General features: G+C 52.4%; 1 protein-coding gene across 2 annotated transcripts; it reads left to right on the top strand.

Moving 5' to 3' along the window:
• Positions 1 to 1,069: 1,069 nt before the first annotated feature.
• Positions 1,070 to 25,759, top strand: LOC144740557 (uncharacterized). Of its 2 annotated transcripts, none has more exons than XM_078623399.1 (3): positions 1,070 to 1,495; positions 21,514 to 22,034; positions 22,428 to 25,759. In XM_078623399.1, the coding sequence occupies exons 1-3, from the start codon at positions 1,369 to 1,371 to the stop codon at positions 22,647 to 22,649; spliced, it is 870 nt and encodes a 289-aa protein (XP_078479525.1). In that variant the 5' UTR covers positions 1,070 to 1,368; the 3' UTR covers positions 22,650 to 25,759. The 2 variants fall into 2 exon arrangements, with proteins under 2 accessions (XP_078479525.1, XP_078479526.1); XM_078623400.1 differs by lacking the exon at positions 1,070 to 1,495 and adding an exon at positions 18,505 to 19,650.
• Positions 25,760 to 26,148: the final 389 nt, after the last annotated feature.

Raw genomic sequence — 26,148 nt, 5'->3', positions numbered from 1 at the left:
TGATTGTGTCACGTGCACCGCTGCTGACGCTGTAAGTCAGTAGCAAGTTAGCAAAGATGATCGATAACCTTAGATTTAAAGCTTTCGTGACTGCAGGGATTCATCTTCTTGGTTCTTTCGGTAAAGTCACGTAGAAGGGGAATGATAAATAATATTATTTTATTTTATTATGTTTTATTTTTATTATTTTATTACTTCCCTTCTACGTGACTTTACCGAAAGAACCAAGAAGATGATCGATAACCCTCGACCAGCAGTCGATTCGAATCTCAGGGCCGCCCCTTGGCAAGCCCCGCCCCTTGACAAGCCCCGCCCCTTTGTAAGCCCCGCCCCTTGGTGAGCACTTCCCCCCTGCCCCCCCCCCCCCTTGGTAAGCCCCGCCCCTTGGTGAGCACTCCCCCCCTGCCCCCCCTATCAAATGCTCTCGCCGGCCCCACTTCTTAGCGCCCCCACCCCCAATAAATGTCTCGCTCACGGGGGTCACTCCCCCCCTTATAAAAGTTAGCCCCACCCACTGATAAGCTCCGCCCACAACTGAGTTCCCTTCCCCCCCCGTCTAGCCCGGGTTTTAAATGGAAGGGGGGAGGGAGTCTCGCGCACGAGTTGCCCCGCCCAGCTGGTGACCCCCACCCCCACCACCTCCCAACCAAACCCGTGCCCACTGCTAACAAGCTCCGCCTACTGATGACAAACCCCGCCCACAAACAATAATTCCCGCCAACTGCCAACTGTCAACAACACCCGCTCCACTGATTGTAAGCCACGCCCACCGACGACAGCCCCTCCCCCTTCCCCACAGTACTGATGATAAGCCCCGCCCACTCATTTGCATAGTTCCCGCCCACATACGACAGCCCCTCCCCCTTCCCTACAGTACTGCTGCTAAGCCCCGCCCACTTATTTGCATAGTTAACGCCCACATACGACAACCCCTCCTTCTTTCCCCACAGTACTGATGATGGTAAGCCCCGCCCACTCATTTGCAAAGTTTCCGCCCACCCACGACAGGCCACGCCCCTCAGCACGCGCCGCCTATAAAAGGTTCCCCCTCACGCGACGCTCGCGCACAGGAAGAAGTCTCGCTGCGAACTCGCGCGCATCGTTCGGCGCTGAGCGATTTTTTTCTCTGTGTTTTTGTTAAAGCGAATTTAATTATTTTTAATACGAACCCAACAACAAAAAAAATATATACATAGTCACATACGCAACGCACGCATTTGGCATCGCTATTAATATATCAAAACAACAACATAATTACCAATTCACGTTGAGTGACAGCCGGCGTTTTGAATAATACATTAAAGCGTTTCGACTGTAAACAACAACCACGTTACAGTCCCGACACATTCGCGAGCCACAAGGCGAGAGATGTCGTCTCCCTCTCCTCCTCCTCCTCCGCCCTCCAAGCAGCCCGGGCCCAACTTCGTGGGCATGAACAGCGTTCTCAAGTCACTGCTGGAAAATCCACTCAGCCTCAAGCCTGGAGCCGACTCTGGTGAGAACGGGAGTTTGGGGGGGTGGGGGCCCTTCTCACAAATATAATTGAATAGTTGCAGTCGGCTTGAGCTGGTAAGATTTTTTTTAAATCTAGTTTTGTTTTTGTGTGTGTATATATTTACACGTTTTTTAAATATTTTTTTATGTGTTTACCTAAATACTTTGCACCCCCTGTCCTGTTTTTGTATTCGTTGTAACGTTTTTACGTCTGGTGAAAAGAGCTTTATAGTTCATCGGATTTCTTGGGGGGGGGGGGTGGTGAGGGCGCGCGCCCGCGAATGCGGAGGTTGGAGGTTCGAATCCTACCTAGGCATTAAATAAATAAACAAATATCTTTGTTTTATTATCGTGTTTACCAATCGGTAAATGATGAATGTACTGTAATCCGACGTGCGTTTATCGGATAGCGTATACAGTGTGAATTTTTTACAGAGTGAAAAAAACACAGTTCGACAGATCCGTATACTTGCACTAGATATTTTTTGAGAATAGATTTCCCCCCTTTTTTTCTGGCAACAAAACAGTTGTGTTAAGATGTTAAGACGCCAAACTGAAACCTTTCACAAGGAATCATGTCTGCATTAACCACAATGCTTGTGGTCAGAACGTAAACAAAAAAAACACTGATAATATTTGCATTGTCCTTTAAACTGATTGGTCCACACCAGAGACAGCTTTCTTTCGTATGCCTTTTGGCGTCCTCTGGTTTAACACCGTTTTGACATCTCCTAGCCACCGTGATGATGATGAGAGAGAGACACGCAAACTCCAAATATACAGCAGCAGGCGTCAGGGTCGAGATCGAACCCACGACCTCCTGTACACCAGGCGAGGTAGTTAACATCTCCTAGCCACCGTGATGATGAGAGAGAGAGACACGCAAACTCCAATTATACAGCAGCAGGCAGAGTCGGGATCGAACCCACGACCTCCTGTACACCAGGCGAGGTAGTTAACATCTCCTAGCCACCGTGATGATGATGATGAGAGAGAGAGAGACACGCAAACTCCAAATATACAGCAGCAGGCGTCAGGGTCGGGATCGGGATCGAACCCACGACCTCCTGCACACCAGGCGAGGTAGTCAACATCTCCTAGCCACCATGATGATGATGAGAGAGAGAGAGACACGCAAACTACAAATATACAGCAGCAGGCGTCAGGGTCGGGATCGGGATCGAACCCACGACCTCCTGCACACCAGGCGAGGTAGTCAACATCTCGCCCTATAAAGAACCGCACAGACTTGCACAGAACGAGACCCATGCATCACACGGCAGACACACAGACTTGACGCGCATAGCCCATAACTGCGTGAATAGAGACCCACGCACTCACAGAGTCCCATAGATTTAGAGACGCATCCACGCAGAAGCACAATCTCGCGCTCAGACCTTTACAGGGTGATTTAAAAAACAAGTTAACACTTACATGATGATAGGGGTTTTCCCCTTTTTTCTGGCAACAAAACAGCTGTGTTAAGATGTTAAAACGCCAAACTGAAGCCTTTGACAAGGAATTATCATGTCTGCCTTTAACCACAATACTTGTGGTCAGAATGCAAATAAAAATCATGCTTTAACACTTATACCCGATTATCGTTTTTAATAAGAACGGATAATACTTTACCGAAAGAACCAAGCATATAACGGAGAATAATGAATACACTGTAGCATGATAACCAATGTTAATGTTAATAGCTTCAAAGAGTCTCTCTCCCACTTGATCATTGTCAACGCGTACCTGGAATCTTTTCCAGGTGTTCTCACAGAGCCCCCAGGAGGCACCGCGCATTTTTTGTGGTTTCACTTTTTTTTCTTTTTTTGAAACGCCCATACATCGAGATTCTGTGACAGGCGAAGAGTGGGCACGGGGGCATGGCTCGCTCCAAACCAGAGGTCGCAAACGGGTTTTGATTCCTTACCCGTGCCCGGCCGTACCCGTACCCGGTCGGGTAAGGGTAGGGTACGGGTATCGGGTACCCGATTGCGACCTCTGGGATGAAGCCGTGTTGCAGGCGCGGGTGGGTTGATTCTAGGAACTTGAATTGTGAGAAGAGACAAGACGTTGGGAAATGAGTGACAAACGGTGACTCACCGGTGACTCACGGCCTACCCGTACCCGGCCGCACCAGGGTCGCAAACGGGTACCCGTACCCGGCCGGGTACGGGTACGTTCCAACTACACAGAGCGCGCACGCATGCAATTCATTTAAAAGTCCGACGGAGTGTTGGCTCATTTGGTTTGGGGTTGGTTGCGAAGGAAAAAAAAATGCCGCTGGGCTCTCAATGCCTTGGTGGGCGTGGGATTACGGTTTTGTGTGCAAGCGGATTCTAAGCATATTTAGCTCCTTGCTTGCGATGTGATGCGCGCAGTGTGTGTATGTGTGTGTGTATGTATAGAGGTAGGGAGCGGTGGTGCAGCGGTTAGCGCGCTGCGCTATGAACCCGGCGATCCGGGTTCGATTCCCGCTCACGGACAACACCGGTGACGATTATTTGAACCGGTCCCGGGCCTCCCCTAGGGCGACTCGGCCTCAAATGAGTACCTGGTGCGGTGTGTAAACATTGCCACTAGGGAGACAAAGGCGGCCGGGCGTGGTGTTGGCCACCCACCCCCTCGTGTACCGTGCTGGCCTTCATAGGTGCTACTCGCTAACAGCACTTGCCCCTACAGTCTGTTAAGGCTATACGGGGGGTCTTTGTCTTTGTATAGAGGGGAGCGGTGGTGCAGCGGTTAGCGCGCTGCGCTATGAACCCGGCGATCCGGGTTCGATTCCCGCTCACGGACAACACCGGTGACGATTATTTGAACCGGTCCCGGGCCTCCCCTAGGGCGACTCGGCCTCAAATGAGTACCTGGTGCGGTGTGTAAACATTGCCACTAGGGAGACAAAGGCGGCCGGGCGTGGTGTTGGCCACCCACCCCCTCGTGTACCGTGCTGGCCTTCATAGGTGCTACTCGCTAACAGCACTTGCCCCTACAGTCTGTTAAGGCTATACGGGGGGTCTTTGTCTTTGTATAGAGGGGAGCGGTGGTGCAGCGGTTAGCGCGCTGCGCTATGAAACTGGCGAACCGGGTTCGATTCCCGCTCACGGACAACACCGGTGACGATTATTTGAACCGGTCCCGGGCCTCCCCTAGGGCGACTCAGCCTCAAATGAGTACATGGTGCGATGTGTAAACATTGCCACTAGGGAGACAAAGGCGGTCGGGCGTGGTGTTGGCCACCCACCCCCTCGTGTACCGTGCTGGCCTTCATAGGTGCTACTCGCTAACAGCATTTGCCCCTACAGTCTGTTAAGGCTATACGGGGGATCTTTATATATAGAGAGAGAGCGCGTATTATAGACTGTATTGGAGCGTTGGCGTTGCATCGGATTTGCCACCGTCAAAGACAAAGATCCCCCCCCCACTCCCCACAATAGGACTGAACGATGAATCGATTTCAAATAGAAATCGATTGGCCAATCGCAAAGGCTGCGATTATTTTTGTTGCGATTTGAAAAAGTCCTATTACTTTCTTATTGGAATTGTTTTTTAATTATTATTTTAATAACTTTTATTTATTTAACTTGACAGTTGTTCTACGTTTGAGTGTTCTATTTCAATTAAAGCTATTTTATAAATACATGTTGGAATCAATTCGCGTCTTTTAAGTTCTCATCCTTGCATTATAATATATAGAGGGAGTTCATATGTTTGATGGTGTCACGTGGTAACGCTCCATCACGTGTTTTAAATCTATTACACAGTATATATTGAACTGAAGCTTCCCTTTAAAAAATGTAATCGCAATTAAAATCAAAATATCTGTCTGAAGGCCGGCACGGCACACGAGGGTGGGGGTGGGGGGGGGCTGGTTAGCCAGCACCACGCCCGACCGCCTTTGTCTCCCCAGAGTGGCGATGTGTTTACGCACCCACCGCACGCATGGACCTCATTCGAGACCCATGACCGGTTCGGATAATCGTCACCGGCGTTGGCCGTGAGCGCGAATCGGGTTGGTAGCGCAGCGTAGCGCTAACCGTTGCACCACCGCTCCCCACTGTCACGCACGCGCATGCGCGCGCCCTCGGTAACTAGGCACACAAATCCATTCGGTCCTAGTTACTTCATCCAATTATCCTTCTGTACCCCTCCCCCTCATCCTCCCCCACCACGATGTCTCTCCCATTAGTGAATTACACTGGTCAACACACTTTTTCTGGCATAAGGTTTTTCAACGGTTTTAATGTAATTTTGGGGTGCCGATTCCACATCAGGTTTTTGAGATGTCAAATATTGCATTTTAAATAAAAACTACGGAAGAAAAATATTAAGTAAATCTGGATATCTACATAAAATAATATTATAAACGCACTATCCTAAAAATACAGCACCATATTTTAACACTAACGCAATCATCACTGACTCGCAACAACTTGCAATCATAAGTGACAGAGTTCATTTCGGGTAAGATCAATGAAAATGGGGGTATGCCGATAGCATAAAAATGAGATGTGATAGAGCAAATCTGAGATCAGATTTGGAATCGGCACCCTGAAATTAGTCTAGAACAGCTGCAAAAGTCCAGGCCAGAAAAAAATGTTTTTTTTGTTGACCAGTGTTTATCGATGACGGTATTCACTATCTCCCACTGAGGTTCGCAAAGACGGAGGTCTTCCCCCCACACCCCCCGTATAGCCTTCACACTCTTTGGGGCAAGTGCTGTTGAGCGCACTAAGGAGGTGTTGTTGGCAACCATGTACCGGCCGCCTTTGTCTTTCTCTTTTGGCCGAATCGACCTCGCGGGCAGGTGGGGGGAGATGCCCCAAGGGACCGGTTCTGATCAATTAACCACAGAAAATACACTCGGTCTTAGTCGGGCTAATTCTCTTCCCCTCTAACCGGCCCCACCACGATTCCTCAACTGGTTAGTGAATTAATTATGATCCATATTAAACAGCACTTGCCCCAACAGCCTGTTGAGGCTATCCGGGGGATATTTGTCTTCGTTGTGTATCTGTGCACGTGGTGTTGTGTGTGTGTTTATCGTGCCGGCCTTCATAGGTCCTCGCTGACAGCACTTGTCCCTATGGTCTTTGAAGGCTACACGGGGGATATTTGTCTTTGTTACTGCATCTGTTTGTATCAGTGCACGCGTGCTTGTGTGTGATCGCTTGATAGTGAGTACAGTAGGGGGAACAGCTGGTGGTGATGTATCTACCGGTCATCTCAGTCAGCCAACCCATGGCACCTGCTGGGTCTGTCCCGAGACCTGCACCTAGCCTGGCACAGTAGGGGGGGGTACAGCTGGTGGTGCATCTACTTGTGGTCATCTCAGTCGGCCAACCCATGGCACCTGCTGGGTCTGTCCCGAGACCTCCTGCACCTAGCCTGGCACAGTAGGGGGTACAGCTGGTGGTGCATCTACCGGTCATCTCGGTCAGCCAACCCATGGCACCTGCTGGGTCTGTCCCGAGACCTCCTGCACCTAGCCTGGTACAGCTGGTGGTGCATCTACCGGTCATCTCAGTCGGCCAACCCATGGCACCTGCTGGGTCTGTCCAGAGACCTCCTGCACCTAGCCTGGCACAGCAGGGGGGAACAGCTGGTGGTGCATCTACCGGTCATCTGAGTCAGCCAATCCATGGCACCTGCAGGGTCTGTGCCGTGACCTCCTCCTGCACCTAGCCTGGCACAGTAGGGGGGTACAGCTGGTGGTGCATCTACCAGCGGTCATCTCAGTCAGCCAACCCATGGCACCTGCTGGGTCTGTCCCGAGACCTCCTGCACCTAGCCTGGCACAGTAGGGGGATACAGCTGGTGGTGCATCTACTGGTCATCTGAGTCAGCCAACCCATGGCACCACCTGGGTCTGTCCCGAGACCTCATGCACCTAGCCTGGCACAGCAGGGGGGTACAGCTGGTGGTGCATCTACCAGCGATCATCTCAGTCGGCCAACCCATGGCACCACCTGGGTCTGTCCCGAGACCTCCTGCACCTAGCCTGGCACAGTAGGGGGTACAACTGGTGGTGCATCTACCAGCGGGCATCGATCGCCAGCAGCAGCTCGTGCCAGGCTAGGTGCGCTTTGAAGTGTGGCGAAGACTCGCTGGCAAGAGGGCATGGGCAGAGGTCGCAAACGGGTTTTGATTCCTTACCCGTACCTGTACCCGGCCGCACCAGGGTCACAAACGGGTACCCGTACCTGTACCCGGCCGTACCCGTACCCTACCTGTACCCGGCCGGGTACGGGTAGGGTACGGGTATCGGGTACCCGGTTGCGACCTCTGGGCACAGGACAGACCCCCTTCCCCAGGTGTTCTTGATCTGTCCCCAGCGCTTCAACCCACACCACCACACTGTGCCAGCTTGCTGTGTACCCACGGGCACAGACAAAGATTCCCCGGGTAGCCAACGCAGACTGTTGGGGCAAGTGCTGCTAGGGAACACACCTGTTTATTGAGTCACGGTGCACAAAGTTGTTGTGGTTTTAGGCCATATAGCCCACAACAACAACAACAACCGTCACCACGGCGCCCGTGCCAGGCTAGGTGCGCTTTGAGGCCACGTGACGTGTCGACTGAGGCCACGCGACAGACCCGGGTGCCGTGGGTTTCACTGATTTGAGGTGACTGGCAGATGCACCGCCCGTGCCCGCTAAACCACGACACACGTACATACACTTAGACAAAGACAAAGATCTCCCGTAATAGCCTTTAAGACTATTTCGCAAGAGCTGCTAACGACCGCATCTGACTGCCGGCACGGCACACGAGGGGGGTGGGCGGCCAGCACACCACGCCCGGCCGCCTTTGTCTCCCCAGTGGCGATGTTTACTACACACCGCACCAGGTACTCATTTCATGCTGAGTCGACCTAGGGGAGGCCCAGGACCGGTTCAGATAATCGTCACCGGGAATTGGCACGCACATACACAGAGACGTACACGTAGACAAAAGGTAAAGACAAAGATCCCCCGTGTAGCCTTAACAGACTGTAGGGGCAAGTGCTGTTAGCGAGCACCTATGAAGGCCGGCACGGCATACGCAAAGTGTGGGTGGCCAGCACCACGCCCGGCCGCCTTTGTCTCCCCAGTGGCGATGTTTACTACACACCGCACCAGGTACTCATTTCATGCTGAGTCGACCTAGGGGAGGCCCAGGACCGGTTCGGCAGCAGCGTTGGCTACAAGCGGGACCTCCAAACTTGGTTCCGTAAGCCGCCCCGGGTTTCGTAGCTTAGCGCGCGCTAACCGCTTGCACTACGACTTCACGCACTTGCACTCCTCCACACGCGGAGAGAAGGCACCGGCGGGGAGATGCTGATTTGCGGGTCGGAACGACCCCAAATCCTTCTTGGCACCGGAGTCTCAAGTGCAAGTGCGTGGGTGGGTGGTGGTGGTGACCGCCCAGACCCACTCACATCCCCCTACTAACCCCAAAAGTGCCGCCCTTCGTAGGTGCTGCTACTTGCTTACTAACTGCACTTGCCCCCGACGGTCTGTTGAGGCTACACGGGGGTTCTCTGTCTTTGTGTTTTGGTGCTGGTACCCAGACCCACCCCACCACCAGCCACCCCCCAAAGTGCCGCCTTTCATAGGTACTGCTACTTACTTACTAACTGCACTTGCCCCGACGGTCTGTTGAGGCTACACGGGGGTTCTCTGTCTTTGTGTTGTGGTGCTGGCTACCCAGACCCACCCCACCACCAGCCACCCCCCAAAGTGCCGCCTTTCATAGGTACTGCTACTTACTTACTAACTGCACTTGCCCCGACGGTCTGTTGAGGCTACACGGGGGTTCTCTGTCTTTGTGTTGTGGTGCTGGCTACCCAGACCCACCCCACCACCAGCCACCCCCCAAAGTGCCGCCTTTCATAGGTGCTGCTACTTACTTACTAACTGCACTTGCCCCGACGGTCTGTTGAGGCTACACGGGGGTTCTCTGTCTTTGTGTTGTGGTGCTGGCTACCCAGACCCACCCCACCACCAGCCACCCCCCAAAGTGCCGCCTTTCATAGGTGCTGCTACTTACTTACTAACTGCACTTGCCCCGACGGTCTGTTGAGGCTACACGGGGGTTCTCTGTCTTTGTGTTTTGGTGCTGGTACCCAGACCCACCCCACCACCAGCCACCCCCCAAAGTGCCGCCCTTCATAGGTGCTGCTACTTACTTACTAACTGCACTTGCCCCTGAGGCTACACGGGGGTTCTTTGTATCCGCGTGCATGTGTGTACGCGTGTTGATGTGTAAATATGTGAGTGTGTGTGTCGCGGTTCGCGCTATGCTGTCCTACACAGCCGAGTTCGATTCCTGCTCATGGCCACCCACACGCAGTGACGATTATCCGAATCGGTTGTGGGCCTCCCCTAAGTCGACTCGGCCTCAAATGAGTACCTGGTGCGGTGTGTAAACATCGCTAGCACTGGGGAGACAAACGCGGTCGGGCGTGTTGCTGGCCACCCAACCACCGAGTAACAGGTGCTCGCTAACCGCACTTGCCCCTACAGACTGCTGCAGGCTATATGGGGTGGGTGGGGTGGGATCTTTGCCCTGCGTGTTGATTTTTGTGTGCCGCCTTCGACTTGAGCCAAGGTGGCTGACCCCAAACCGAAAGCCGTCATCTCTCCTGCGAGAGACGAGGCTTGAGGAGGCAGCGTTTTGATGTTTTGGTAACATTTTCTGACATTTTTTGGTTCTTTCGGTAAAGTGACGTAGAAGGGAAGTAATACAATAATGAAAATAAAACATAATAAAATAATTCTCGCGACGTTTCGAATTTAATTTTATTATGTTTTATTTTTATTATTAAATTATTTCCCTTCTACGTGACTTTACCGAAATAACCAAGAAGATGAATCCCTGCAGTCACGGAAGCTTTACATCGAAATTTCCTGACATTCTTCCATTTCTGCAGTTTCAAGTTCAAAGATGAGGACGTGGGGTGGGCGGGGGGTGTTTCCCATCCCTCCCCCGTGGGCTTTTGGAGCTCCGTAGATAAAAAATGAAATTAAAAATAATAAAAATAAAATAATAATAAAAATCGCGATTGTGATTTTATTATTATTATTTTGTATTAATTTTTATAAAAATAAAATAATAAAAAATCGCGATTGTGATTTTATTATTATTTTCTTTTTATTATTTAAAAAAAAAATTAAAAATCGCAATTTTTTTTTTCATTATTATTTTATTTTCATTAATTTAAATTTCATTTTTTACCCACGTGACTTTACCGAAAAAACTAAGAGTATGAATCCTTGCAGTCACGAAAGCTTCAAATCTGATTTGACTCGTTCATCCTGTGCAGCGTCCTGTCGCTGCTGCTGCGGCTGATGCCATGCCAGACCCCCCGCCCCCTTCCCACCATATGCCTTCTCTCGTTGTGCCTTGACACACGGGCAGTTTGGCGTGAAGTCTGACGTTTTGCCCCCCCCCCCACCCCGCCGTGCCCCCCAAGAGCTTCCGGTTTGGGAAAGCGATTTTCTGTTTTGCCAACAGCCCGCGCGCTCTGCCAGCTTCTTCGTTACGTCCGACGTCGATTGTCGCAGCGAGGAATATCATTTTTAAATCCTTTATATTAAGTTCACTTGCTTGCTTGCTTGCGCGCTTACAACCGTGCAAATCTTTCGGTCGTTTTTTAACCCACTTCCCGTGATCCAATCGAGCTGACATTTTGCACACAGACTCGTTGTGCGAGACAATTACTTTTCGTGAAAAAAAATTCCTAAATTTTACACTTTTTAGGAAAAATAAATTATATTTAATTACCAATTGCTTAATGGTGGCAGGCAATCATCTGCCCCATAGGTGGCAGCCATCTCAAGCCAGAGGACGAGAGGACTCTAGCCGCCACGCATATAAAGGATTTATAGTGAAAAACTTTGTTTTTACGGATTAATTTTTTAACTGTTGAGGTGGTTGTCGAGGCAATTGTCTCCCTTGATTGCACTTGCACAGGGTTTGCTGTCTGCTGCTGCTGCAGCAGGCTGTGTGTAGGCTGTTATCGCTTGTGCACACATGCTCATGGGCAGGACTACGCTACAAACAGCAGCAGCAGCAACTGCATCACTCGGCAACTCTTCACTGAGCAGGTTTCTCTCGCGTTACGCGGCGGCGGTGGTGGTGGTAGTCGTCGGAGGAGGAGGAGGAGTAGTAGATGCTTTGCAAAAAAATGCGGCTCGCAAAGCGACGCTGCAGGAGGAGGGAGCTGCCTGCCGACCAGTGCACGCGGTTCACACCACGGCGTAGACACACACACAACACACACGGTGTAGACACACACAGCACACACGGTGTAGACACACACAACACACACGGTGTAGACACACACAGCACACACGGTGTAGACACACACAACACACACGGTGTAGACACACACAACACACACGGTGTAGACACACACACAACACACACGGTGTAGACACACACAGCACACACACGGCGTAGACACACACACAACACACACGGTGTAGACACACACAGCACACACGGTGTAGACACACACAACACACACGGTGTAGACACACACACAACACACACGGTGTAGACACACACACAACACACACGGTGTAGACACACACAGCACACACACGGTGTAGACACACACAACACACACGGTGTAGACACACACAACACACACGGTGTAGACACACACACAACACACACGGTGTAGACACACACAGCACACACACGGCGTAGACACACACACAACACACACGGTGTAGACACACACAGCACACACGGTGTAGACACACACAACACACACGGTGTAGACACACACACAACACACACGGTGTAGACACACACAGCACACACACGGCGTAGACACACACAGCACACACACGGCGTAGACACACACAGCACACACACGGCGTAGACACACACACAACACACACGGTGTAGACACACACAGCACACACACGGCGTAGACACACACACAACACACACGGTGTAGACACACACAACACACACACGGCGTAGACACACACAGCACACACACGGCGTAGACACACACACAACACACACGGTGTAGACACACACAGCACACACACGGTGTAGACACACACAACACACACATGGCGTAGACACATACAGCACACACACGGCGTAGACACACACACAACACACACGGTGTAGACACACACAGCACACACACGGCGTAGACACACACAACACACACACGGCGTAGACACATACAGCACACACACGGTGTAGACACACACAACACACACACGGCGTAGACACACACAGCACACACACGGCGTAGACACACACAGCACACACACGGCGTAGACACACACAGCACACACACGGCGTAGACACACACAGCACACACACGGCGTAGACACACACAGCACACACACGGCGTAGACACACACAGCACACACACGGCGTAGACACACACAGCACACACACGGCGTAGACACACAGCACACACACGGCGTAGACACACACAACACACACACGGCGTAGACACACACAGCACACACACGGCGTAGACACACACAGCACACACACGGCGTAGACACACACAGCACACACACGGCGTAGACACACACACAACACACACGGTGTAGACACACACAACACACACACGGTGTAGACACACACAGCACACACACGGTGTATACACACACAGCACACACACGGTGTAGACACACACACAACACACACGGTGTATACACACACAGCACACACGGCGTAGACACACACAGCACACACGGTGTAGACACACACAGCACACACGGTGTATACACACACCGCACACACGGTGTATACACACACAGCACACACGGTGTATACACACACAGCACACACACGGTGTAGACACACACAGCACACACGGTACACACACACGGTACACACACACGGTACACACGGTACACACACACGGTACACACACGGCGTAGACACACACAGCTCACACGGTACACACACACGATACATACACGGTACACAGACGGTGTAGACACATGGTACACACACAGCACACACGGTACACACACACGGTACACACACACGGTACACACACGGCGTAGACACACACAGCACACACGGTACACACACACGATACATACACGGTACACAGACGGTGTAGACACATGGTACACACACAGCACACACGGTACACACACACGGTACACACACACGGTACACACACGGCGTAGACACACACAGCACACACGGTACACACACACGGTACACACACACAGCACACACGGTACACACGGTACACACACACGGTACACACACACGGTGTAGGCACACGGTACACACACACGGTACACACACACAGCACACACGGTACACACGGTACACAAACACGGTACACACACACGGTGTAGACACACGGTACACACACACAGCACACACGGTACACGCACACAATGTCGCATCTCTGCATGCATCTCTCTGTGTGTGTCTGTACCCGCGCGAGGCGGCTGCCTGCCGAGCAGCGCGCACAGTACGCACACACACACGCACACACGCGCACACACACGCACACAATACACACACGCGCACACACACAATACACACGCACACACGCACGCACACACACACGCACACACGCACACACAATACACACACGCACACACACGCACACACACGCACACAATACGCGCACGCGCACACACACGCACACAATACACACAAGCACACACACGCGCACAGTACGCACACACACACGCACACACACGCACACAATACGCGCACGCGCACACACACAATACACACGCACACACGCACACGCACACAATACACACACACACGCACACAATACACGCACGCGCACGCACGCGCGCACACGCACACAATGCACACACGCACACAATGCACATACGCACACACACGCGCGCACACACACACGCACGCACACACACACGCACGCACGCACACACGCACACACACGCACACACGCACGGTACACACACGGCGTTTTCCCAAGTCCGACCGCATAGACCGCATGCCGAGTGAATTCCAACCCCGCCGCGCACGGTCGAGCGAATGATGCGTGCGCAAGAACCAGGTTGTGGTGGCCGCGGATACCGTGCCACTCTCGAACCCGTGCCACTCTCGAACCCGTGCCACTCTCGACCCGTGCCACGCTCAAACCCGTGCCACGCTCAAACCCGTGCCACTCTCGACCCGTGCCACTCTCAAACCCGTGCCACTCTCAAACCCGTGCCACTTTCAAACCCGTGCCACTCTCAAACCCGTGCCACTCTCAAACCCGTGCCACTCTCAGACCCGTGCCACTCTCGAACCAGTGCCACTCTCGACCCGTGCCACTCTCAAACCCGTGCCACTCTCAAACCCGTGCCACTTTCAAACCCGTGCCACTCTCAAACCCGTGCCACTCTCAAACCCGTGCCACTCTCGACCCGTGCCACTCTCAAACCCGTGCCACTCTCGAACCCGTGCCACTCTCGACCCGTGCCACTCTCGACCCGTGCCACTCTCGACCCGTGCCACTCTCAGAGAGGAGGAGGTGTGGAGATTTCCCCGCCCCTCCCCCGTAGTTGGAACGATCCGTGAGGGACGCCAACAAACCGTGGCTAGGAGACGTCATCTCCGTCGCCTGCTGTGCAGGAAGGTCGTGGGTTCGATCCCTAACCCTGACGCCTGCTGCTGTATATTTTGAGTTTGCGTCTCTCTCTCATCATCATCACAGTGGCTAGGAGATGTCGACCAGCTCGCCTGATGTACAGGAGGTCGTGGGTTCGATCCCGACCCTGACGCCTGCTGCTTTATATTTGGAGTTTGCGTCTCTCTCTCATCATCATCACGGTGGCTAGGAGACGTTATCTCCGTCGCCTGCTGTGCAGGAAGGTCATGGGTTCGATCCCTAACCCTGACGCCTGCTGCTGTATATTTGGAGTCTGCGTGTCTCTCTCTCTCATCATCATCACGGTGGCTAGGAGATGTCGACCAGCTCGCCTGATGTACAGGAGGTCGTGGGTTCGATCCCGACCCTGACGCCTGCTGCTGTATATTTGGAGTTTGCGTGTCTCTCTCATCATCATCACGGTGGCTAGGAAATGTTGACTACCTCACCTGGTGTGCAGGAGGTCGTGTGTTCGAACCCGACCCTGACGCCTGCTGCTGTATATTTGGAGTTTGTGTGTCTCTCTCTCATCATCATCATCACGGTGGCTAGGAGATGTTAACTACCTCGCCTGGTGTGCAGGATGTAGTGGGTTCGATCCCGACCATGATTCCTGCTGCTGTATATTTGGAGTCTGCGTGTCTCCCCGTGGTCGCGTGGATTTTTCTCCGGGTCCTCCGGTTTTCCCCCCTCCACGTTTCGAATCGGCATGCTCGTTTGAGAATTAATTGGCTGCGATGCTTTTCCACGTGGTTAGCCGCTGGGTTGAGCTGTCGTTTGTGATTGCCGGGTCTCTTCTGAAAAAGAGAGAGACACACACACAGAGAGAGACACACACACACAGAGATACACGCACAGAGAGAGAGAGACACACACACACAGAAATACACACAGAGAGAGAGACACACAGAGAGAGACACAGAGAGAGAGAGGGTCACACACAGAGGGAAACACAGATACACACACAGAGAGACACATACAGAGAGAGACACAGAGAGAGAGAGAGAGTTCGTGTAGTGTGGGTTTACTTAAGAGTCGAAACACGCTCAGACTAACACTCACTCAGACTAACACTCACTCAGCTTAACACTCAGACTTTCAGACTAACACTCGCTCAGACTAACACTCACTCAGACTAACACTCACTCAGACTAACACTCACTCAGCTTAACACTCAGACTTTCAGACTAACACTCACTCAGACTAACACTCACTCAGACTAACACTCACTCAGACTAACACTCACTCAGCTTAACACTCAGACTTTCAGACTAACACAGGGCCCATACACTAACACTGGACCCATAGACGAACACTGGACCCATAGACTAACACTGGACCCATAGACTCACACTAGACCCATAGACTCACACTGGACCCATAGACTCACACCGGACCCATAGACTAACACTGTACCCATAGACTCACACCGGACCCATAAACCAACACTGGACCCATAGACTCACACTGGACCCATAAACCAACACTGGACCCATAGACTCACACCGGACCCATAGACTAACACTGGACCCATAGACTCACACCGGACCCATAAACCAACACTGTACCTATAGACTCACACTGGACCCATAAACCAACACTGGACCCATAGACTAACACTGTACCCATAGACTAACACTGGACCCATAAACCAACACTGGACCCATAAACCAACACTGGACCCATAGACTAACACTGGACCCATAGACTAACACCGGACCCATAAACCAACACTGTACCCATAGACTCACACTGGACCCATAAACCAACACTGGACCCATAGACTAACACTGGACCCATAAACCAACACTGGACCCATAAACCAACACTGGACCCATAGACTCACACTGGACCCATAAACCAACACTGGACCCATAGACTAACACTGGACCCATAGACTCACACTGGACCCATAAACCAACACTGGACCCATAGACTAACACTGGACCCATAGACTAACACTGGACTCATAAACCAACACTGGACCCATAGACTAACACTGGACCCATAGACTAACACTGGACCCATAGACTAACACTGGACCCATAGACTAACACTGGACCCATAGACTAACACTGGACCCATAGACTAACACTGGACCCATAGACTAACACTGGACCCATAGACTAACACGATGAGTCTTTGTAGGATGAACCTTGAGGTGTATAAGGGGCACGGTGGTGACCAATACGTCCTGTAATTGGTCTGTAGTAAGGTAGGGCACTGACCAGGGGTTTGCAGGTATCTAGAGGTGAGTGTACCGGTACTGGTGGTGAGTGTCCTATTTGTTTGTGTTTCTCGCTTGCGATGAGGCTTGAGATGTATAAAGTGCACGGGGTGACCAAAACGTTCTGTAACACTGGTCAACAAAAAATAGTTTTTTTTCTGGCCTGGACTTTTGCAGCTGTTCTAGACTAATTTCAGGGTGCTGATTCCAAATCTGATCTCAGATTTGCTCTATCACATCTCATTTTTATGCTATCGGCATACCCCATTTTCATTGATTTTACCCGAAATTAACTCTGTCACTTATGATTGCAAGTTGTTGCGAGTCAGTGACTGCTTTAGTGTTAAAATATGGTGCTGTAGTTTTAGGATAGTGTGTTTATAATGTCATTTTATGTAGATATCCACATTTATTTAACATTTTTCTTCCGCAGTTTTTATTGAAAATGCAATATTTGACATCTCAAAAACCTGATGTGATAGACAAAAACTGATGCCAGATTTGGAATCGGCACCCCAAAATTACCTTAAAACCGTTGGAATATCTTATGCCAGAAAAAGTGTGTTGACCTGTGTTATTGGTCTGTAATAAGGTAGGGCAATGCTCAGCGGTTTGCAGGTACGGGGTATTATCACGCGTCACTCAGACGGGCGAGCCCGGCGGACAACATGAAGGGCGGCTTTGACTTCCTCGAGAGGAGAGAGATTCGTCGAGGGAGGCAGGGAGGGGTGAGAGGGGGGTGGGGGTGTGTGGTCACATCCATCACCCCCTGTTTACAACCCTTCCCCCCCCCAAATGTCTTGAGCCCAGCCCCGGAACGCCCTCCCTCTATCACCCGCTGGTCATCGATGACCACCACCAACATCATCGCAGCCACAACACAACAGCCGACGCCGCCGCCGCTCTCGAAGAATGATCGTGAGCCGGCCTGGACCGGCAGCTGTTTAGGCAGTGCTATGTGTGTGTGTGTGCGTACACGTGTGTGTGTGTGCGTGCGCGTGTGTGTGCGTGCGCGTGTGTGTGTGTGTGCGCGTGTGTGTGTGTGTGCGTGCACGTGTGTGTGTGTGTGCGCGTGTGTGTGCGTGCACGTGTGTGTGTGTGCGTGCACGTGTGTGTGTGTGTGCGTGCACGTGTGTGTGTGTGTGTGCGTGCACGTGTGTGTGTGTGTGCGTGCACGTGTGTGTGTGTGTGTGCGTGCACGTGTGTGTGTGTGCGTGCACGTGTGTGTGTGTGTGCGTGCACGTGTGTGTGTGCGCGTGTGTGCGTGCGTGCGTGTGTATGTGGGGAGCGGTGGTGCAGCGGTTAGCGCGCTGCGCTATGAACCTGGCGACCCGGGTTCGATTCCCGCTCACGGCCAACACCGGTGACGATTGTCTGAACCGGTCCTGGGCCTCCCCTAGGTCGACTCGGCCTTAAATGGGTACTTGGTGCAGTGTGTAAACATCGCCACTGGGGAGACAAAGGCGGTCGGGCGTGGTGCTGGCCACCCACCCCCTCGTGTACCGTTCCGGCCTTCATAGGTGCTCGCTCACAGCACTTGCCCCTACAGTCTGTTAAGGCTACACGGGGGATCTTTATCTTTGTGTGGGAAGCATGGTCGTGCTACGTGCCCAGCAAACAAGAGTTCGATTCCCGCTCGAGGCCAACACCGCTGACGGTTATCAGAGCCGGTCCTGGGCCATCCCCTAGGTCGACTCGGCCTCAAACGAGTACCCGGTGCGGTGTGTAGTAAACGTCGCCACCGGGGGAGACAAAGGCGGCCGGGCGTGGAGCTAACCACCCAACTCGCACATGTGCCGTGCTCGCGAGGTGCACTTGCCCCAAAAGCATGTCGAGGCTATGCGGGGGGGGGGTGGGTGGATATTTTGTATTTGTTATTTCTTTTTAACTCCGTTGCTGAGCACATGCCCGAAGCCGTTTGCCAACCGACACGATCAGAGTTGTAAACAGATAAGAGTGAACATGTTTCTCGGATCCAGCGGGGTTGTGATGTCGCAATGCGAGAGGCAGAGGCAGAGAGGGTGAGAGAGAAAGCGTTGTCGCGACCTGCAGGGTGCCGTGGTTAGCTTGGGTGGGTGATTGATTTGGTAGGCGGGCGAGCGAACGAGTGGGGAGCGGCAAGCGTAGTGGCTAGCGCTGCGCTGCGCTACGAACCCTTGCAAGCCCGAGTTTGATTTCCCGCTCACGGCCAATTTCGGTGACGGTTGTCTGAACCGGTCTTGGGCCTCCCCTAGGTCGACTGGGCCTCAAATGAGTACCGGGGAGGCGAAGGCGGTCGGGCGTGGTGATGGCCACCCGGCCACCTCGTGTGCCGTTCCAGCCTTCATAGGTGAGGCTCGCTAACAGCACTTGCCCCTACAGTCTGTTAAGGCTACACGGGGGATCTTTATCTTTGTGTGGGAAGCATGGTCTCGCTATGTGCCCAGCAAACAGAGTTCGATTCCCGCTCGAGGCCAACACCGCTGACGATTATCTGAACCGATCCTGGGCCTCCCCTAGCTCGACTCGGCCTCAAATGAGTACCTGCTGCGGTGTATAAACATCGCCACAGGGGAGGCAAGGGCGTGGTGCTGGTCACCCAGCCACCTCGTGTGCCGTTCCAGCCTTCATAGGCGCTCGCTAACAGCACTTGCCCCGACCAGCCTGCTAAGGCTACACCGAGGGGAGGATCTTTTGTCTTTGCACGCGCGGAAGGAGCGGTGGCACCGTTGTGTGCGGAGAGGAAAATTTATCTCGCGTGATACAGCAATCGTGCTGTGACGATTCCACCTGAAGACGGAAGCTTGTGTTGCCTCCGAAACGTCGTGATTTTTATTAAATTTTTTCTTTTATTAATTTAGATTTTTTTACCTACGTGACTTTACCGAAAAAAACCTAAGCATATGAATCCTTGCAGTCACGAAAGCTTCAAATCTAGAACGCACCGCAGCGTTAACCGGGGCGGTCCACCGGATTTCAACCGCGAGGCGGCCCTGCAGCAAAGCGGCGAACGCGCTACAAACCCCGCTGGGTCACGTGACCCCCCCTCCCCTTCCCCCCCCCCCCCATTTCTATTAAACACAAGGTTTACATTGTACAGACGTTGCCTTCAATGTGTGTTACGGATGTCGGTGTTATTGCAGCGCACGGGTGAAATGCGCCGTTTGAAGTCTTCTGCCAAAAGCCTTTTGCTTGCCCCCCTTACGTTTCTTGGGGCAATGCACTATCCCCCCCTCCCCCCCCGGTGTCACATTAACAATCCTTTAAGTAAATGTTACAGACACAGGCTCTGTTCGTCTTCTGAACCTCGTTATTTCGTCGCCGCGTAATTCCCCGGCCTATTTTTCGAGCCGGGGTCGGTCCTCCCGACTCTCGCGTTCGGTTTTCGCAGCCCTCGGGGTACTTTTACAGGGCCCCCGGTCAGGTCAGACCCTTCATCCAGCAGTGGATTGAGCGATGGCGATGACGACGCGCGTGCGTGCCTGCGATGTGGCGTTATGATGTACCTGATTTTATTATATTTCGATTTAAAGCTTTCGTGACTGCAGGGATTCATGTTCTTGGTTTTGTCGGTAAACTGACGTAGAAGGCAAATAATAAAGTAATAAAAATAAAACATTATAATTATGTTTTATTTTTATTATTTATTATAAAATAATAAAAATAAAACATAATAATTATGTTTTATAAAATAATAAAAATAAAACATAATAATTATTTTTTACTTTTATTATTTATTATTAAATAATAAAAATAAAGACAATAATTATGTTTTATTTTTATTATTTTATTATTTCCCTTCTACGTGACTTTACCGAAAGAACCAAGAAGATGAATCCCTGCAGTCACGATAACAATAAAAAATAAAACATAATTATTACGTTTTATTATTTATTATTTCCCTTCTACGTGACTTTACCGAAAAAACCAAGAAGATGATTGTATTATAGTCACCATCATTATTTCACCTGCTTACCCAACCTCACCTGAGTTCCAAGACGTTTTGTTTGGGAGGCTCTGTCCTGGTTTTCGGAGATTGGGCAGCGATGGGCATCTGTGAAGAAGAGCTTTGCAGCCTCATCGGCTTTCCCCGGGTACAATGACACATTCTGGTTCTGTGCATCGAAATTTGCACGTATTCTTTATCACGATGTTTTTCCACGGTGGTGTCGGAGAGAACCTTTAACCTTTGCCGGTGTGTTGCTGCGCTCAGGCAAGGACAAGGAGAAAGGCATCGAGGATGAGGCGACGGGCAGCAACATGATGGCCTCGGCGTTCCTGGGCCCCACGCTGTGGGACAAGACGCTGCCCTACATGGACAACTTCCAGCTCGAGTACATGGACCTGGACGAGTTCCTGTCCGAGAACGGCATCCCGCCCGCTCCGGGCGGCTCGTCGGCCGCCACCCCGGCCGCCCTCGTACCGCAGCAGCAGCAGCAGCAGCAGCAGGCGGTGACAACTCAGTCGTCGCTGCCGCCATCATCGTCGTCATCGTCGTCGTCATCGTCGTCGTCATCGTCGTCGTCCATCCCGCAGCCGCTGCCATCGACCATTCCGCCATCGGCGACGCAGCCCGGCACCGTGACCATGCTCCTGCCGGTCGGAGGCGGTGGTGGTGGTGGAGGCTGTGGGGGCGGTGGTGGAGGAGGAGGAGGTGGAGGAGGAGGAGGAGGAGGAGGCCTGCCCTCCTCTGCCAACGCCACGGTGGTGACGCCCGCTGGAATGCACACGGAGGTGGGCGCCCACGTTTTTCACCAGCTATAAAACTGAACGTGTTTTTTGTTTGTTTTGTTTTACCTCCGATTAGCCCGCACCTCTGACTAGCACGGTTTGCTGCGCACGGTGCGAAAGAAGTTCAACCGTACGTCCGTATGTGCAGCCTCGCAGAGCCTTCAACGCTTCTCGCCTCAGCCTCAAAGTCTACTGGACAATCTGTGAAACTGCTGGGCATAGCTCATCGCTTTCCTCCAGTTTCTAAATAAAGTGCACCTAGCCCGGCGCAGGCTCCGATGTCACCGCCACTTGGCGTCGATTGGCGGCCGTCGGTCTTGCCGGCGGCCTCCTTGTAACCCTCGCTGGGGCATCTCCCTAACCTGTTCCCTCCCTCCCCTCGGTCTCCACTGGCAGATTTCAGGATCGAGGATCGGCGGAGTCCGCCCGGTGTCCGTGCAGCTGGAGCCGCCGATTCGCTCTCCGTCCGTGGTGGACCTCAGTAGCCGCACCGCGCCGCCGCCACCGCCGCCACCGCAGGCCGCGGCCAGGGGTAAGCGGTGGATGAGGCGGGGCCCCCCCGGTCGACGCGGCTTGGCGCGTGGTGCTCGTGCGAGCGAGCGAGATTCTTTTACGTGATTCTAGATTTGAAGCTTTTCGTGACTGCAAGGATTCGTATTCTTGGGTTTTTTCGGTACAGTCACGTAGGTAAAAAATGTAATTAAAATTAATGAAAGTAAAATAAAAATAAAATAAAAATCACGACGTTTCGGAGGCAACACAAGCTTCCGTCTTCAGGTGGAACCGTCACAGCACGATTGCTGTATCAAGTAAATGAGAAATTCCAAGAGACCCGACCTTGTATATATGGCTCCTACCACCCTCAACCAGTATATATACAAGGACGGTTTTCTTGGGATTTCTCATTTACTTGATGCAGCAATCGTGCTGTGACGGTTCCACCTGAAGACGGAGTCTTGTGTTGCCTCTGAAACGTCGTGATTTTTATTTTATTTTTATTTTACTTTTATTAATTTACATTTTTTTACCTACGTGACTTTACCGAAAAAAACTAAGAATATTCTTTTACGTAGCCAACCGGCGGTCGCTGTCACAGGTGCTTTGAGAAGGACGGCAAAGAAACTGAACGCATCGACAAGCAGCTTAACAGACGTGAGTTTGTCAATCTCGATGATGATGATGATTTCAAAGTGCACGGCTCCAGTGGCTTCCTAATATCGGGAGGGAAGAGCGTTCCAGATGGCCGCGGCACGGAAGCGCCATCTGAAAGCGCCGCGCGGTGCGGCGGCCGCCGTCTTTGTTCGACGGTTCAGCCAAATACCGCTGCTGCTGCTGCTGCTGATGCTGCTGCAGCTGCAGCTGCTGCTGCAGCTGCTGCTGCGGGGATGAAGACGAAAGCTTGTGTTGCCTCCGAAACGTCGTGATTTTTATTTTTTATTTTTATTTTACTTTTATTAATTTTATACCTACGTGACTTTACCGAAAAGACCTAAGAATATGACCGGGGAAGTTTGCGCGACGATGGTTTATAGCTCTCTATGATACCTCCTTTACCAGTGGCAAAATATAGTAATAGGTTTTTACCCTTTCAACTGGTACGAAAACTGGCGTCATCTGGTCTAACACCAATGGAGACTAGGCTCTAAGAAAAGCTGTCTCGGGTGTGGACCAATCAACTTCAAGGACAGTGCATATCATCATCATCAGAGTTGTTTCTTTTTGTTTGCATTTTGACTGCTTGTGTTGTGGTTATTGCAAACATGATGCCTTGTATAAAGGTGTCAGTTTTTGTACCAGTTGAAAGGGTAAAAACCTATTACTACTGGTTGATAGCTTCTTGACGAGACCAGCGGAGGTCATTGCGGTTCATTTGTGGCGAGCAACTTTGTGTGTGTGTGTGTTGAGTGTGTAATGAGGGTGACCTTACGACGCTGTATTCGTTAGGCAAACCGGTGGCCGGTGGTAGCGGCGACAGAGGCCGCTGGGCCCGGAGGGATTGGGGTCCCGTGTTGCGGATGTATGTTTGTCTCTTAATGTCCTCGGTCCGTCCCATAGTGGCCACCACGTCCTTGATTTAACTCTCGCTCCCTCTGCCCGTCTCTGTCTGTCCTGTCTTCGGGACACGCGTCGCCCCGTCCCGTCTCATCACATCCCCGGCTGTCTGTCTCATCAGGTCCTCCTGTGTCTTTGTGTCGCAACGCGTCCCCGTCAACGTTTTTCTTCTGTCCCTCGGCATCTCCAGCTGTCCGTTTCACCCGCACGTTGTCGGGGTCACGGCGCATTTCGAACCAGGGGCCACTGCCGATCCCCCCCCCAACTCCGAGTAGCCCGAGCCAGGCAAATGAGCGTTGTGACCCAGGTGACATGGATTTGCTCACTTACGACCTGCCATGTGATAATTGTTTTTTTACCCTTTTATCTGGCAACAAAACTGACACCTTTTTTTTTTACAAGGAGTCATGTTTGCATTGACCACAATACCTGCGGTCGGAATGCAAACAAAACACACAACTCTGATAATGTATGTGCACCGTCCTTGAAGTTGATTGGTCCACACCCGAGACAGCTTTCCTTAGAGCCTAGTCTCACATGGTGTTGGACCAGATGACGCCAAAAGGCGCACAACTCAAAGACAATGCACCATCAGAGTATGAGAGCTCGGGGTAAGCATTTACACCATTGGAATAAATAAAAAAAGGTGTCAGTTTTGTTGCCAGATAAAAGGGTAAAAAACCAATTGTCATATATTGCTACTGGCAAAGGAGGTTCCAATGGTGACCTGCCATGTGTTTCGTGCACTCCTTGGCCGCGCTCATCCCGGGCTAAAAAAAAAAACGGCTCCTGCTGTTGTTGTTGTTTTGCTTGCATCTACTGTTGCTCTTCCAAAAAGCCACCGTGTGTTGGGTGTGGGTAGTCGTCATCGCCGCACCCCCCCCGCTCCTCCTCCCCCACCAATCGGCCTGTCCATCAATTCCAGCCTGTCCACTCACCAGTAGTCCGTCTTTCCCATCATGCACGGTCTTTCCTTTCGCCAGCCCCCCCGTCCACCCCGTCGGCCTGGACTATCTACGCGTCTGTCCATTCGTGCGTGCATGCGTACATGCGTACGTGTAGTATATTTTATAGAGCCATATAGGCAGGGTTGGTCCCAGGCGGAAGCGGGGAAAACAAAGGAGGGGTGGGGGAAGGAACGGGAGCTCCAGACCATGGGGGTGCAGCAAAGGGGATCGATATGAAGACGATATCTCCCCCCCCCCCCGCCGCATCTCTGTTCTACCCGCTGCTGAGCCACGCCACCCGGCCCTTTCCGTCAGAGGTCGCAAACGGGTTTTGATTCCTTAACCGTACCCGTACCCGGCCGCACCAGGGTCGCAAATTGGTACCCGTACCCGGCCGGGTACGGGTAGCCGTTCCCTACCCATACCCTATCCGACATGAGTGACAAACGGTGACTCACCAGTGACTCACGGCCTACCCGTACCCGGCCGCACCAGGGTCGCAAACGGGTACCCGTACCCGGCTGGGTACGGTTAGCCGGGTATCGGGTAGGGTACGGGTATCGGGTACCCGGTTGCGACCTCTGCTTTCCGTGCGTCCGAGAGCAACGAGCCAGCCTCCATCCCCCCCGGGGAGATGGTGGAGCGAGATCCGGCCATGGGACGGTAGGCACGAGTGCCCCGCCCCAGTCGGAGAAGTCGTCTTATTTTATTTGTGTGTAAATAAAACACTTCTTCTTATTATTATTATTTCCGAGCACAAAAACAGCGGGGTCGTGCCAGCGTCCCCGCCGTGTTTTCTGTTGTTTATTTATTTGTTTATTTTTATCACCCCCATCACCCCCTCCCCCCCCCCACTCGGGCGCACTTTCACTTTCGCGCGAGTCGTGAGGGCCGCGTACGGGAACGAGAGCTAAAGGGGGGGCAGTCGCCGCACATTTTCTCGCCGGCTCGCTCGCTCCACCGCTCGCTCCACCGCTCGCTCGCTCCACCGCCCGCCCGCTCCACCGCCCGCCCGCTCCACCGCTCGCCCGCTCCACCGCCCGCCCGCTCCACCGCTCGCTCGCTCCACCGCTCGCTCGCTCCACCGCTCGCTCGCTCCACCGCCCGCCCGCTCCACC

Source organism: Lampetra planeri, unplaced genomic scaffold, assembly GCF_965212315.1.
Source record: "Lampetra planeri unplaced genomic scaffold, kcLamPlan1.2.h2 scaffold_234, whole genome shotgun sequence".
NCBI classification, from domain to species: Eukaryota; Metazoa; Chordata; class Hyperoartia; order Petromyzontiformes; family Petromyzontidae; genus Lampetra; species Lampetra planeri.
The sequence above is the reverse complement of the archived record's forward strand: the minus strand, read 5'-3'. Positions and strand labels throughout refer to the sequence as shown.